Source organism: Pteropus alecto, unplaced genomic scaffold (assembly GCF_000325575.1).
Source record: "Pteropus alecto unplaced genomic scaffold, ASM32557v1 scaffold94, whole genome shotgun sequence".
NCBI classification, from domain to species: Eukaryota; Metazoa; Chordata; class Mammalia; order Chiroptera; family Pteropodidae; genus Pteropus; species Pteropus alecto.
In genome coordinates this window covers 4919567-4936430 of record NW_006437736.1, presented here as the reverse complement: position 1 = coordinate 4936430, position 16864 = coordinate 4919567, and the positions used below count along the sequence as shown (strand labels likewise).

General features: G+C 40.9%; 1 protein-coding gene across 1 annotated transcript in view; it reads left to right on the top strand.

Moving 5' to 3' along the window:
• Positions 1–6: 6 nt before the first annotated feature.
• Positions 7–16864, top strand: part of CUNH12orf75 (chromosome unknown C12orf75 homolog) — a 30551-nt gene continuing 13693 nt past the window's right edge. Inside the window, exons 1-2 of the mRNA XM_006914519.3 lie at positions 7–77; positions 12025–12049. Coding sequence (XP_006914581.1) covers positions 32–77; positions 12025–12049 — 71 coding nt within the window. The 5' untranslated portion in view covers positions 7–31. The remainder of the gene's footprint in view (positions 78–12024; positions 12050–16864) is intronic.

The window sequence follows — 16864 nt, the reverse complement described above, 5'->3', positions numbered from 1 at the left end:
GCCAAGCGCGGCTTCCCCCGCCAGCGGCGCGATGGGCTGCGGGAACTCCACCGCCACCAGCGCGGGCGCGGGCCGAGGTGAGTGCGACGGGCGGCCGGGGGCGCGGGGAGGTCTGCGGAGCGAGCGAGGCCGGCAGGGAGGCGGCGGGAAGGAGGGGTGCGGGGATCTGGGGAGGGAGGGCGTGCAGCCCCTCTCCCCGTGTCCGCATTTCCCGGACAGAAGCAGTTCGCCGGCTTTTGGAACGACCGAAAGCGGGGTATTTCCCCCGCGCGGGGGCGGTCACACCTGGACGAGGAGAGCCTGCAGGGCGATCGTGCGGGGGACCGCGGGGAGGACTGGCCTCGGGGATCCCCCGCGGCTGGGAGGCTGGCGTCCTCCTGGGGGAGGGTCGTTACCAGTGGTCCCGAGTCCGAGCCCTCCGCTTGCACACTCGGCCCCCCTCCCCCAGGCCTCGTCCCCAGCCCCTCGGAACCCAGAAGCTGCCCCTGGAAAAGTGCAGCAGAGCAGTTCAGGAGTTTTTTTGGTGGGGATGTTGCGGGGATTGATTGCGGTTGAGAACTGCAAACAGGGCTCTAAATATTCATCCGAGTCGGTCTTGATGCTTTAGACCTGCTGGGCTGTTCGTAGGATTTCTCTGAGAGGCTGCAGTATAAAGGAAGCGTTAGATATGTGTGATAGAGTTTTAATATTAGCAGTGATCCGATCTTGTATTTTTCATTAAGAAATAAAAACGTTTTGAAACTTCTTTTACACCACTTCGTTTCGTTGATTGTCAGGCGAGGTCTTCTAGATTCCCCCGGTCCCCCAGGCTTTGTATCAAGTGACTTATTCTACAATTCACCCTTTCTCATTAACCCAGCTAGTTCCTCCTGATTTAAGAGTCTGAGTCTGTTTTGAGTAATAATCTGCTGACCTATTTTAGTGTCTTTTATTCCTCCAGCTGAGATCAATCAGGTGCCACTTCCTATCCCAACCAGCAAATGTATTAACAGTGGTCTGATGCTGCAGTATTTCCTAGACTGGAGTGGATGCCCTGCCAATGACTTTGTGACCTTGGGCCTGTCACTTCCCTTAACCCAGACGTTGGTGGAAGATGCAGTTTAAAATTCAAGCTTTATTTGTTTATTTATTTTAAAGTTTATTTTCATGTTCACATAATGGGATCAGATATGGAAATATGCTCAGTTAATTGGCCAGGTTCGTTTTTCCTCTGTGGCTGCCCGTGACCACACATATGGAATAGTTTAAGAGAAGGCACTAAAACATTTGAGATTCTAGTCTTAGAATGAACTCAAGTAATGATTCATTGAAAAGTTCATCCCTTACAGATAATCTTTATCATCTTGAATTAAATTCTCATCCTTATGTGATGCAGAGAGTCACCGGGGAATAAATCTTTTCTAGTCATGTAACAGTAACACAGGTTAGTTAGTGTCTTCTGCTAAGGAGGACAAGAACAGGATTCTCACCTGAGAGTAGCTGGAGAGCTCCGCATGGAAACCTGGAACAATGTCAAGGCCACATCGCACACCGTGAATTACATCTTTCAATCTAACGTGCCCTGAGGCCCTGTGCGATCTACCGCGTGTGCACTCTACTTTACAAAAGTTCAAGGACAATTATCCACATAAAAAAAATCATAGGAAGGATTCATAACGGATTTCCTTTAAAGTTGAGCTGGTTTAATTCATTTCCATTTTTATTTATTAATGAACTACTTGTCAGGTTTGGGGATGGAGGGAGGAGTAACATTGCTAAAATCAGAATGATGATGAAGTCCCTCTGAAATGGTAATGTAAGGAAATGGGAAAATATTCTCCTTACAAATATTTGGTTGATCTCTTTTTTCTCTTTTAGGAGCACATCCCTTATTACATAAAGAGATAGTTATGTTGAAAAACCACTCGAAGCTCATGTCTTCTTGATAAGTAGCCTCATTTTTGTTTATGAAGGACAGCTCATGCAAGAGCATCTTGTTCTCTCGCTTGCTCTTTGCTAAAAATTACTCTATGTTCAGAGGAAAGCAAGATAGCGCGTGCAGACTGTAAAACATTAAGGAGAAGAAAACATCACGAGCAGGGAGTTATTTCATTACCTCTTTGCAGGATCTGCCCTTGTCTTTGAGAAGTAATTCTCCCCAACATTTCCCCGCTGGTGAGTCCAGCTGGCTAGCTTGGGGATTTGGTCATCATTATTTTGAAATTTTCTCGTAGCTCATGGTAGGATTCAGTTTCAGAAAGGAAATGCATCAGGATAAGAGATGGAAGGTTAAGGAAAATAAATCAGAGTGCAAAGGTGCTCACATTTCTTTCAATTGGGAACTTTGAAATTGGCATCAAATATGCCGTCAACCAAGCTGCAAACTTATGGTACTGAACTCAAACACAAGGAAATGCATTAAATGGATGGTGTCCCTGGGCGTCAGGTACTTACAATGCGCAACTTCTGAAGTGTCCCAGAGGTCGTACAATTCTATAGCTGCACTTAAGATTTTCAGGGGGAGGGAAAAAAAAAAGAAAGATGTTGGGAAGGATGCTATCTTGAGCCTGGAGAGTGAGACTTAAGCTTGACTTTGGCACTGTGCTGGTTGCATTATTGTAGGCATTTCATTTCACTGTTTTGAGTTCCAGAGTGAAAGCTCTCTGTGCTGAAATAATTATAGAGTAGTGGAATATCACCATGTTGAAAGTGAAATGACTGTCCCTGAATATTTTTCTTGAAGAACATGCATGGCAAATCCACTTTTAAAGAATGCATTGGCACTTTGTGATAATGCCCCCAAACTTGAAGTCTCCATTATAAGCCCAGCTTTACTCCCTAAATCATGCAGGTAAAACCAGATAATTGTTTTTCCTTTCCCCTAATTATCTGGATAACTGCCTTTCTTGGTTTTTATCTGGTGGAACTAGTTAATATGACACATTGGTATTTAGTAGTGTATTTGAGTGAATTTGATTCCATATGTCATATATGTGGAGGAGAAATTGATATGCAGTGAAATGGTCAAACGGCCAGAAGGAATCAGCCTCTCAGTTGGTCAGGCCCCAGATCATTCAGGTTAGATTTCCTTTACAGGAGATTTCTAACCATGAACTTAAAAACATGTGTGGAGTGCTGTGCTCTCCTAGGAATTTAGGGCAGGGGTCAGGGCAGCCAGCAATGGATGGTTGTAGAGTGAAATCAAACTTTCTTGCTCTTGAGTAGTTGATAATCTAGGTAGGAAGATTAACCACATGAGGACCATTGCAAAGCAAAATAAATAGAATATACATTGAACATCCACATGCCCAGGAGATGTTAAATAATATAGTTTAATCGGGGAATGCTTCCGGGAGGAGTTGAGCTATCAATTTAGATGGGATCACGAGAACCAAGAACTTTCTGCATTTTAATGTTTTAGTAAAATCACTCTCGTTGTAGGAATTTGATTTTTCCCAACCAAGAGCTATAGTAGGAGGACATCTTGTATTTTCCATTCAGTGACAATTCAGTACATTTTTCCTGCATAGTCTAAAGTCTAGACTCTAAACTACAGAGAACCATCTGGATTAAATAGTCCATTTTTAAAGGGTTACATTTAATATAAGGTAGGAAGCTTTTGCTCTCTGTCCCCCACCCCCACCTCTCTGTCTCAGCAATCAAATTCTCTATCCTTTTGTTTTTCTTTTGAACATAGTCCCTAACTAGGCATTGGAATGAGTAAGCCGGCATTTGAGCTAATGATCTGCATGTGACAGGTCAGTCATTCCCTCTTATACAGTCATACGCATAGATGGTTAAGTGAGTCTGTAATGTAGACCAGAAAACTTAAAAGTTTGAATGGTCCCAAATATCTACAGTAGCCTATTTCAAGGCCAACTAAGGCTGTAGAAATTATTTGCAGCAGCAGAATTATTTCAGAAGTATTCAGCTCACGATAGTTCAATTGGTTAATTCTAGTTTTCTCCCAGAGTTGTGTAACTGCCAACTATCTGACCTTACCTTTTGGGCATTTTATTATTAGAATGTTTCTCTCAGGGTTCTTCTGCTGTTTCTATAACAGTAGTCCAAGGAGGAAGAGTTTACTAATTATTTATCTTATTTTATCAGTGTACCCAGGGAGTTAAAATAATTCTTTCGGGTCCAATTATTTAGATTAGTTATCTCCTCATCCTCAGTTAGACAGATCATTGCATCTTCTTCTTTTGATGTAGCTGTGTGGTCTAGGCTTAATACATCTACAAATGCTTTGGTAGTACTGAAATGCCGCCACTATGCTTGGCTTTCGTCTAGGCCTAATAATGGGGTAAATAAGGTAAAATTTTGTTGATATCATCAACAAATCATTAGTATCTTGTGCTACTTGGCTCACTTAGGCCCCAGCCCCACCATCCTTCTGTTTTTTAAACATACTGAACCCACTCTTACTTTCTCTCTATTTGAAACGCTGTTGGAGAGCTGTTATTTTGTTTATTTAGTGTCTGTTTTGTTCCCCTCCCCCACATGTAGATCTCATAAGAGCCTCATGCATCTTGCTCATTGCGGTACCCTCAGCGTCTAGACCAATATCCAAACTTTCAGTGGAATTTTTTGGCCCTCGGAAAACTTTTTCATTGAGCAAATGAGTGTGTTTTAGAAACAAAGATGGTATAAAATTAAGTCCTAAATTGTGTGGACACACTGTGACTGACATAGCAATTGAGAGAAGGAAGTAAAATCTCAAGCAGGAGGAAAGCCTGCTTGAAGAAGTGGGATCTGATTTCACTTTGAAGAATAGGTAAGATTTGGACAATCAGAAAACGGAAGGAGGGCATTTTTAGTGCCGTATGAAATTCCAGGGAACAGACATGTTCTTCGTGCATTTCCGGGCAGTGAGAAGTCTGGCCTGACTGGCTTTAATAGTTGGTTCCGGCGTGTTGAGAAGGAGGTGAGAATGGTCATGATTGGAGTGGGGGAGTGGGAGAAAAGCAGCCGAGTTGAGAGTGGGCTCCAAGGCCCAAAGGCTCCAGTTGGAGTCCTGCTTTTGTCATTTGTCAGCTGTATGACCTTGGGCAACTTGCTTAAACTGGCTGTACCTTAGTTTCCTGTAAGTTGGGGGAGTAATTATAGAACCTACTCAAGATCAACTGAGGAAATGTATGTAAAGTGCTTAAAACAGTGCTTTGTATATTGTAAGTATTCAATATGTTACTTATTATTAATATAGGGAAAGACAGTCATAACTTGTGTAGAAGGAAAGAATGAGCATGTAGGGTGGCATGAATGAAGGCTGCCGGAATGTTGGAGGCATTGAGGTCAGAGCCCCCTGGACGACAGCCAGGCTGAGGATGGACTGTATGTGAGGGAGGAAGGGGTGAGAAGTGAAAATGAACCCAAACTGTTAAAGCCTTGGTAATCGCAAGAAGATGCTACTCCCTCTGAAGGGAAGGGAGGCAGATGCAGGTGATCAGTACCTCCTTGGCTGCACCGTGTTCGAAGTGATGGCGAATGACAGGGGTTGTGGAAATACCTTTGCTCAGGCATCACCACCGGTGGGACAGAATCAGGAACCTCACTTGTTCCAGCTCCCCAGAATTGACCTTGCAACCACGTGAATGCTTCGTGATGGTGACCTAAGTGTATTATTCGGTTCTACCATGAGCTGCTTATAGCTCAATGTAGACATGGCTTAGAGAATAGTGGCTAAATGTCAATGCGTTTCATTACCTTAGGTCTGTATACTTATGTGGCTGCCTTTGTTTATTAATTTTCACCCACCTAAGGTGTAGCTACTCAAGAATGAAAATCTGTAAGCAAAGAGATTTTCTGCAAGACCTTCCACATTCATTAACGTAATTTTGTATTTCTAGGACACACTGACCTGATTTTTTTTCTCCATTATTAAAGAGGTGACTTATGAATCTGTGTCTTTTGTTGGCTTCTTGAAAAACAAACATTGTTTTGGATGAACTGAAAAGCTATTGTTCTATTTCTTTGAGCCAAACTAAGACTCTGACAAAATTTTATAACTGTTGTGGGTCAGAGGAGACATAGCAAGCTGTCAAAATCAAAGAGAATTTTGTTTATTTTTCCGTCGTTATGCTTATGCAGTTCTCAGAGGAGCCGTTAAGTAAAGCAAATAAAGAGAAAAACATTCCTGCATATTTTTGTTATTTCCCATAAGAGCTGTAATGATTTGTTTCTGATTACTTAAGCATAAAGAAGAGTGATTTGTAAATCTTGAGTACTTTTTAGAAATTCTTTATGTATATAATTGTTTTTTTAGTGTGTGTGTTTAAATAATCACCACTCAGCCTGAAAAAAGAAATATGATTTAACATATATTTTAGCAATTCATTTACTTGTGTGACTATTTCCAGTATATTACATAAACTCTATAAAGTGCATATAAAGTAGTGATGAAAAAAGTCATTAATAGACTTTTAAATGTAAAAATGTACATGACCTTTTCTTAAAATAGGTAAATTTTTTTATATTAGGATTTGGCATGTGTGAGGAACTCATAACAATAAATATATGAATCTGAAAAATATTAAAATCATACTAGGAAGTATGGCTCACTCCACTGAACTCATAAGACTGCTTAGATGCACGGAAACACCTCTCAGTAGGAACCCAGATATTATATGTATATCTACTTAAAATTACTGAACCGATGTGATACTTTTCAACTGGCTTACTTTATCGTTCATTAGGAATAAAATTTTGTCTGAGTTTGTGGAATAGATGATACATAAAATTTAATTCTCCCTCAGATATTAATTTTGCTATATATTTCTTTTCAAAAGAGCATTTCTGTTTTTAGAGGGCCGGGGTGGACAAGGATAAGAAAATGTCGAATGGTGATCTCTAAAAGGTTATGTCCATGTCCTAATTTCTGGAATGTGTAAATGTTATTTGGGAAAAAGAGGCCTTTGCAGATATAATTAAGTTAAGGATTCTGAGGAGATTATTTTAGATTATCTGGGTAGGCTCTGAATTCAATAATAAGTGTCCTTACAAGAAACAAACCCATTAGGATAGCTATAATCAACAGGGCAAGTAATAACCAATGTTGGAGAGGATGCGGAGTAAAAGGAACCCTCATACACTGTTGGTGGGACTGCACATTGGTACAGCCACTATGGAAAATGGTATGGAGGTTCCTCAGAAAACTAAGAATGGATCTACCATATGATCCAGCAGTCCCTCTCCTGGGTATTTACCCCAAAGACTTGAAAACCCATATCCAAAAAGATATGTGCACACTGATGTTCATAGCAGCATTATTCACAGTGGCCAGGACATGGAAGCAACCGAAATGTCCTACGATAGATGATTGGCTAAAGAAACTGTGGTACATATATACAACGGAATATTACTCAGCCATAAGAAGAGATGAAAAATTGCCATTTGCGATAATATGGATGAACCTCGAGATAATCATGCTAAGCGAAATCAGCCAGACAGAAAAAGTTGAAAATCACATGATGTCATTTATATGTGGGATATAAACCTAAAAGCAACAAATGAACAGGACAAACAAACAGAGACTCATGGACATGCACAATAGACTAGTGGTTACCAGAGGGCTATCGAGTAGTGGTTAGTAATGGGGTGGGGGAGGAGGGGGGAGGTAGACGGAGTAAAGGGGAGCAAATATATGGTAGCTGAAGAAAACTGGACTTTGGGTGATAATTACACAATAGAACATATAGATGTTAAATCATAATGTACACCTGAAAATTATATAATTGTATTAACCAACATTACCCCAATAACTTAATAATAATAAAAAGGAAACAAAAGACAGAGATACAGAGAGGGAAGCGGTACAAATCAAAAGGTGCCAAGGGACGCTCGCCAGATGCCGAGAGAGGCGTGGGCGGGTTCATCCCTGGAGCCTCTAGGGAGTGTGGTTGGACCTGCTGACACCTTGATGTGCACTTCTGGCCTCCACAGCTTGGAGAACACATATTTCTGTTGTTTTAAGCCACCCAATTTATGGTGATTTGTTACAGCAACCAGAGGAAACTAAAACAGGTGGTTTTTCTGCCGTCGTCCAGGAATGGGACAAAATTAGAAAAGAAGAAAATGTTGTTAAAAAACTCTATACCTGGAGTGTAAATAATTATTTCTTAAACTAAATACAGCACAATTTAATCTTAGTATGACTCATTAAGCACTTCAGGGTTTTTCAGAGCCTCAGTTACTTATTAGGATACCAAATTTTTATAAAACATGTTATAAAACGTGAAGAATATCTGAATATTTTTTTCCTCCTGGCACCATCCAGTTCTCCAATTCTGCGACATCAGACGGGTGCCTGATATTAAACTGAATTCCCATACTACTTGGAGTTAATGTCAGTCACCACTGGTTGAAGACTCAGTCCCACAAGAGGACCTTGCTTCAGACACCAGTTGCAAGTATCGAGTTCCCAGGTTTCTTGCATTTATATCTTTGCTACAAATTTGGGGGTTCCCACAGCCCCCTTTCTCAAATTTAATAATTCTCTATGGATCACAGAACTCAGGAAGGCATGTTACTTACCGGTTTAAACTTACTGGTTTATTTAAAAGGGCACAGGTGGACAGCCAGATGGAGAGACACGTAGGGAGGTGTCTGCATCTTGAGTGCATCTGTTCCCGTGCGGTTGGGCACACCACTCTCCTGGCACATGGATGTGCTTGTCAACTGGGAAGCTCTTCGAACCCCATCATTTAGGGGTTTCATGGAAATCTCGTTATGCAGGCATGGTTAACTAAATCTTTGGCCATTGGTGATTAACTCCACCTCCTGTCCCTCTTGCCTCCCTGGAGGTTGGGGAGTGGGGCTGAAAGTTCCACGCTTCTAATCAAGGGTTGGCTTTTCTGGTGACCAGCCGCCATCCTAAAGCTAGCTAGGGTCCTGCCAAGAGGCACCTCATTAGAAGGCTCCTATCATCTTTATCACTGAGGAAATTCCAAGCTTTTTAGCAGCTCTGTGCCAGGAAGGGACAAAGACCAACTATCTTGGTATGAATCCACAATACCAGATTAAGTTTATTGAATGTTTGAATACATTGGATTTGCTATGCATTTTTAAGTAACTGAGACTTTGGCCTTGAGACTCATGAATAAAATATTAAAATCTTTTGAAGTGCATAAAGTAAAAGGTATACACAAGCACTGTGAAATGAAGTGATATTGTGAACAATCAATGTTTAAGTGTTAAACAGTTACTTTCAGAAGGAAATGTTCTTCCTTGTGTACGGTAACCATTTACAGTTACTTTTTGTCACTAGAAGTGCATACTATACTTTCCTGAAAGCAAGCCTCCCCTCCCCCCTTTCTGTTTTTTAGGAAGATATTTAAAATGACCATTTATACAGTTGGAAAACAGTCATTAAATCTTTTGACCTACAGAAATTCTAACTTTCCATATGTTTTGTGGTACTTCTATTCCACAAGAAACATTGTTACCTTCCCTCATCTCTATTTCTCTTAAGGCCATTATAATAATGCACCAAGGCTATATTTAAACAATAAGGAGTCATTTTGGCAGGAAATGAAGTGTTGCTAACAGGGATGATTGCTCTATCCCCCGGCCTGGAAAGAATTAGACACACCACTATGCTTGTTTAATAAATGACAGATCACATGAACCATAAACACACTTTAATGCAAATAGGATTTTGCCACTATCTGAATAGTTCTAGTTAAAGTATTTTTTGCATAAATTAGAGTAGAGACATCTGTCTGGTGAATTATAATCAATATATAGGTAAAGCGTGATTAAAATGTTGCAGTGGGAGTAATGATAATTTTCTTCTAATAATTTTATGATTTTATACTTTCAAAGAATGAAGAGAACTTTCACATTTTATATACCTAGATATTCTGATAGTTTTGCCCAGGGTTTCCAACAATTACAATTTTTTTTTTTTAACTCTGAGAAGTTGTGTGCTGCCTTGGGTTTATAAACGTATCATTAATGCCATGTTACCTTGCTTCGAAGATGCACATTTTCTGCCCTTAAAAAAAAAATGGAGCATATACTACAATCATACGTATCTACTTGATGTAGTGTTTTGGACTTCTTTGCCATCTTCACCATCGCAATTATTAAAGAGATGTGCCCTTTAAATGAGGGACATTTGAGAAAAATGATCTCTGACTTCCTTCTGGAAGACAACACCAGGTATCTGCCTTGGGCTTGCCAGGATGTTAGATGGTGAATCGAACTGGGTGCGTGCAGCTGGCGCAATCAAGGTGAAGTGGCTAGAGGGCTCCTGGTGACCTTAAAATTAAGTACTGATTGGATAACATGGTGCTGTTTTGAAACTAATTTCACACACATTATTGTGCTTTGTCTTCTCAGCTGCCTTTATCAGCCCAGTGTTAGAAATGGAAGCGAAGTGATTTATTGACTTAGACAAATACTGGAACAAGGACTTAGGTTTTTTGCCCTCCAATTCCATGGCATCCTTTGCATAGCACCCTGCTCCATCCCTGGAGCGGGACGGCTTCTGTCTCTCTGCTCTGCCTGTGGCTTGTACTAGATGGTCTGTCATCTCTAAATGGATTCATGGTCCACATTGTAATCTGTTCTCTCTGTTCGACTTCACAGAACACAGGTTTCTGACACTTTTGGTCCCCCCATCTCTCAAAACACCAAAACATTCCCTGTCCTTCTCTGTGAAAATAAAAATTAGAAAATGAGGGTATTATTTTTATTCTAGACTTTCTTCCAGATTCTCATGCTTGTTTTGACTCTGAAGTAAGATATTCATCGCCGCGGGTTTTCGGTGGCACTAATCCTTTGTTTATTTTTTTCCTATCAGAATACTACACTGTTGGCAGTGTATTGTGTCAAGACTTTTTTTTTTTAATTTTAAGATTTTTCGGTTTTGTGATCTCAGATTCCAAAGCAGTTTTTATTTATATAATTTCAATGATGGTTGTGGCACAGAAATATTACTCTTCCCTGAAGAAAGGAGCTAAGTTTGCTATAAAATTCAGGTTTGGGCAAAGCCTTGAAAGTATTTCTTTGAAACAGTCTTGATTATCTTTACGCTCTGCTTTGAATTTGCAGCATCACAGATCCTGAATTAGTATCACTGGGGTGTAGTTCTTGCAACCTTGACAATAACTTTTCCTGCAAACTTACTTGCTTACTTTCTAGGACATCTTCCTTTATTTTCGCTTTTCTGTGACTCATGCAGAGGTTATTTTAATTTCCATCATAGGTATGGAGATATTAAGTTAAATGTGACTGTTAATAATAATTTAGCTATTTTTATGTGCCAGACTTTGTGCTGTGTTTACACATTAAAAAAAAAAAATCTTCACAATAACCTTTGAGAAAGGTTCTCCTATTACCCTTATTTGACACACGAGAAAAGCGAGGTTTTAACGAGGTTAAAGGACATTTAATGCCATGTATGTAGTAAAGTTGGAACCAAGTACTAGGTCACTAGATAAGGATATTTGGAAGAGGGAGAGTGGGGATGGGAATGTGTGGTAGGTGGAGAATCTGCGATCAGTGATAGAAATGGTTTCCAAAAGAGATGGGTTGTTTCTGGTATGCGGTGGGAGCAGAAATAAGAGAGTTCAATAGCAACTAGAAGCAGAATTATTAATGTATGTAACTCCTTTTAGAGCTAGGCTGGTGTTCTCGACACTTCCTAATTCATTTAGGACATCACCTCCGTTTCGTTTTGTGACTTCGCTTTACTTTGTGACCAGGGCAGAGTGTAACTTGTAACAATGCCATGTGGACACCAGCATAGAAGAGGTGTGGCTTAGAGAAGAAAATATTTCTCAAATCCATCAGTTTCATTATCTGTAAAACGAGGAGGTTGGATTAGGTGATCTGTAAAATCTCTTTCAGAACCAATACTTTCTAAATTTAAGATCTGGAATTTACGGTTATGTTGCCTTTTTTCTTTTTTGAAATAATCTTATTAAAAAACCGTATTCTCAATTTGCCTCTTCTGGAATATTATTTTAGTTGGGAATTGGCCTTAAACTTTTTGTAGCTATCCACTAATACAAACTTATCTCTCCTTTTTTTTCCCCCTAGGCCCTACAGGAGCAGCTAAAGATGTGTGAGTACTTAATATTATGATTTTCTAAACTCTTTCTGAGGAAGACACTATTTTTCATGATTATGACCTTTAGCTATATGTAGGTATGGCTGAAAAGACATGGAAATACTTTCTGTACTAAGCACAAATCAAGATTATCATTTGGTTTAAGACTAAAGTGCTATTTGAAGAATGATGTTATTTGTGATTTTTCATTTTAGCCTTTCAGTTGCCCTATCCTCTTAACTCGGAATGTTAAGAAAGGGAAATATTTGTGTTTCTGCCCCAACCTCTACCAATTTCTTCTAGGTAAGAGCAAGGGACTATGAGAGAATTAAGCACGTAGCTCCTGTGACTGGGCAGTGTCTTACAGTTAGCCAATAGGGAGAGGCTGGAGCTAAGTCTTTACTAAATACACAGTCAGTTGTTTTAAAGTTGATAACTAGATATTTGAGTGAATGTCTGACCACGCAGCATAGCCAGTCAATATTGAGTTCATCTTTAGACCACAGGACATTTAATAAAGGGCCCTCTCTCTATGAGAAGTTTCTGGAGCTCACAGAGTCTTTCAGTATTTCCATATGCCCCTTCTCTGCATCTCCCTACCTCCAATCTAGGTATAGTAAGGACTTTGCAGTAGGTCACTATTTAAGTGCATTTGTGGTTACTCCGTGGACGTGGGATCAACTTCTGCCTCACTCACCCCAAACTGATTCGGTGTCAAGACTGATGGTGCCACAGACACACACACACACACACACACCCCAAGAGAGTTTGAAAAGATTGATCACTCACGTAATGAGGCTTTCTGGGACAAGCAGAGGAGGCGCCCAAACTGGTCCATCAGCTTGAGTGAAGAAGGGGCCGGTGGCTTTGGTTCATATTGGAGTTGGAACTTGGGCAGAGACGAGGGCTCCTAAGCATGGGCAGAGGTTTGAATGGTTTGATCTTCTACCAGCACAAAGGCAGAGGTTCTCTAGCTTTTTTATCAGCTTGCACAGACGTGGGGCAAAAGGAGAGTGGTGGGACTTGAAAGCTGTCAGCGGTTAAACATCAAAAATAGAGTCAGACATTTTTATTATAAGGAAGAATTCAGAGAAGACCATAATGGGAACGTAAAGTCTTTTGGAAGTTAAATGTGCATTTTATATGGGACTTCAGGTACAAAAGAAGCGGTATAGATTTCTCCAAACTCCTGGTGGCACCGTTTGAGTTTATTACGAACACGTGTAGCCACGACGAGTTCAGCATCCTTACCTTATTCGTACATTGCAGTGTCTCGGTCCCTCCTTCCTTCTCTCCCTTCTATTTCTGTCTGTCGTTGCCAGATTAATTTCCTCAAACACTCTGCTGACCTTTTAGGAGACCTCTGTTCAAAATCTTTCAGTTATTCTCCATTGTCCACCGGCTCGAACCCAGAACCCTTTGGGAACAGGAAGGTCACCTATGTTTCGGCCTTTAGCCGACTGACTCTGCAAGAGGTGGAAGGGCACGCTGCCTGGTGAGAGAGGCCAGGGCCTGAGAGGTGAGCTGGCGGCCGGCTCAGTGAGGTCTCTCGCAGGGGCCCAGACCGACTTCATGCTTTCCGTCTTGGTTCCTTGTTTTTTTGCTGTTCCCTCTGCCAGGATTGGCCTTTTTCCCCAATCTTGTTTGTAAAATTTTATCTATTTTTCTGGGCTTATATCTTATTCTTTGGGAGAAGAATTTTTTTCTGGATCTCTCCACTGGATGCCAGGCCAGAACTCGTAGGTGATTTTGCTTGCATTTAAGAGCCATCAGAAATGTTAAGGTCTGGGAATTAACTGATTATGTTTGAGCCGTAGGGTGTTAACTCTTCCAAGGCAGGGCCCTATGTGAGATGGAGAGGTGGGGGCATGGAGGAGGAGTAGAGTGAGGCCACCAGAGGGTCAGACGGCAGACAGGGGCAGTGGGAAAGGAGAGGAGGTGATGTTCAGGGTGCACTTGTACGTATAATTGAGAAGATTTGTTGAACCACTGAATGGGGAAGCAAAGGAAAGGAAAATCTGAGGATAATGTTCCAGTTTCAAACTTGAGCCAAGGGAAGGGATGGCCGATAAGCCATAGAGGATTATCAAATGGGCTAAAGGGAGAAGAGAAGCCATTGGCTGTGCTGTGATGGCCACACTGGTCACCTGGGGTGGGCGTGGGGGGCTATATTTTCAGTCGCGTGGTGTAATAATTGAGTCCAAGTGGAAGTGAGCAAGGAGCAAGGAAGTGTGCGTGGTCTTTATTTAATGTCTGCAGTAAAGGATGGAAAGACGTTGGTGGCTGAAAGAAGAAGTTATTTTAAAAATATATATATTTCTGTTATAAAAGCAAGACCAAGAAAATATCAAAAGTACAGAAAAGTATTTTTTTCAAGAAAGATAAAGTCAGCTATTCCTACTACCAGAGACAAGCATCTTTAATATTTTATACTTTTTAAAAAATTTTTTTTCTGATTACTTCTGCCTGATTGCCTGTGTGTATGATTTTGTATATTGTAATCTCTTTCTCTTTTTTGATTTAATTTTTGTGTGGAGGAGACTTAGGTGTACTTACAGGCTAAAGGGTAGGAACCAGTAAGAAAAGCTTAGGGTGGTTTTGGGAGGAGGTTATCAGTAGCGAAGGAGAAAATAATTGATGGAAGTAGATCTTAGAACAGGCAACAATGATTAAAAAGTTAGAAAGTTAACTTTAGAAATCTGAGATCAAGCACAGTGAAGATAAATAGAAATTTAATTGCCTTAAGACAGACTCACATGCACATCAAGGAGTGAGCCTTTTTTTTTTTCCCTCTGTCTTTTTAAAATTAAATCACAGTGCAGTAACATGCAGAACAAAACAGAAGTGAATTCAACGTGATGACATTTGGCTGCTCTCACAAACCTGCAAAAATCAGCTATGCTTTTTTTTTTAGTGAATGATCTTAGCTCTTTGGCACAAATAGGTTGTGTTGGGATATTTTTGGTTGGAAATGGCAGAAGCCCAACTTAAACTGGCCTAAACAAACAAACAAAAAGGAATTTATTGGCATGTGTAACGGAAAAGCTTCAGGGGTCTGGCCTTAGTCACAGCTGGATCCAGGTGATCGAAGGACAGGAAGAAACTTCCATCTCTGCCTTCCTGTTTTTTGGCTCCATTCTTAAGCAACTTTCCCCAAGTGGTGATGGAGATCAGCTTAATATTTCCTGTGGAAAAGGGCTTCCCTTTTCCTGTGGTTTGATTAACAGTCCCAGGGCTAGGCTCTCCCTGGCCAGGACATGGGGTCATGTGCCTCTCTCTCATTTAGTCAAGGGGCCAAGGGTACATGAGCTTCTCATTGGCCAGGCCTAGGTCACGTGCCCACTGCTGGAGCCAATCAGTGCCATTAGCTCCACCTGACCACATGGCCAAAGAGTGGGAGAGTAGTGGTTTCCACACTCAATTAAAATTGGGATACTGTCCCCAGAATGGATAGGCAGAAACGAAGCATGCTCTCCATGTAGGTCAATTTTTATGTAATTTCAAATTGATTTAAAATTTTAAGCAGTATTTATAAGGATATTAGACATCTGTTTCAAATAAGAAACAGTATTAAACACTGTGACTCAAATTTAATGTTTGCCGTTAAAAATGAAAGATCATAGCCACTCAATTTAAGCAAGATAATTAAAAAGCTTCTTTCACTTAAAACTTGTAAAGTGACATTTCATTAAGTTCCTATTCTCGACAAAGCAGTTTTATTGTTATAGAAGGTGGCAGCTGTAGAGAAAAATACCTTGGAATGAATTCACATAAAACATTGAAGCTCTGTCTTTTAAAAATGAAATTATGGATCTTTAATCTTGTGTTTTCTTGGAATCCTTTATTAATTTCCCAAGTCTACAGCACCTGTATCAGCTGAGCTCTTTCTGCTCCTTGTTACAAACTTGAGGGTGTCCGATGGACTCGTAGCTCCTCTGTGAAGTAGCAGACAGGGTGAGAAGGACGGGGTGGAAGTAGCATTGGAAAAGCATGCATTTTGGAAGCAGAGAGACCTGCATTTAAACTTCCTGCTACCATTTACTAGCTGTGTGACCTTGTGTCCTTAATATTCCTATCTGTAAAATTGGAATAGTAATAACTGTGCAGGGTAACCGTCTTTGTCCTTATCATCGTCATTCTCAGTTAGAAGCTCCTCTTGATTGAGGATTATGTGCCATGTAGTGATTTCTCGCACTTCATGTACATTATCTCATTCCGTACCCATGATGCTGATGGAGACAGTAATGCTCTTTCATTTTACAAATGAGGAGATGAGGCATAGAGCAGTTAAGTAATCGCTCAAGGGTTGTGACGGTTATTGGTACAGTAGATTCAGTACCTAGGATTACGCTTGGCCTTATGCCTTGCTGTACCTCGGTAAATGGTATAGAATTATTTGGTGGTTTAAGGGTTATTGAAAAGATTCAACAGAGTCTCTGTGATGAATACCTGATGGCAGAAGACCCAGTGTATTGAAGGCCTTGCTGTGGTTACACATCACACAGTCCCATTGGTTGTCCATCAATACACAGTTAGAGTTTCCTGGGGAAGGGCTCAGTGGAAGAAAAACCAGGAAAGGGAAAGCAGATGGGTGAGATCATCCAGGGATAGAGAGGGAGAAGTGTGACCAGCAAGCATTGCTAAAATGCTGACTGCAAGGCACTTGTTAGAGAGGGGTGGGTGGGACACCCATAAGGGCTGATGAATGGGGAGAGTGGAAGGGTGGATGGACCAGAGGTGATGCCACAACCAGAAAGCAGGCTTTTTGGGAATGGGAACTTCAGAAGGAAGAGTCCTCCTCCCACCCCCGCATCCCTCCTCCCCGCCCCA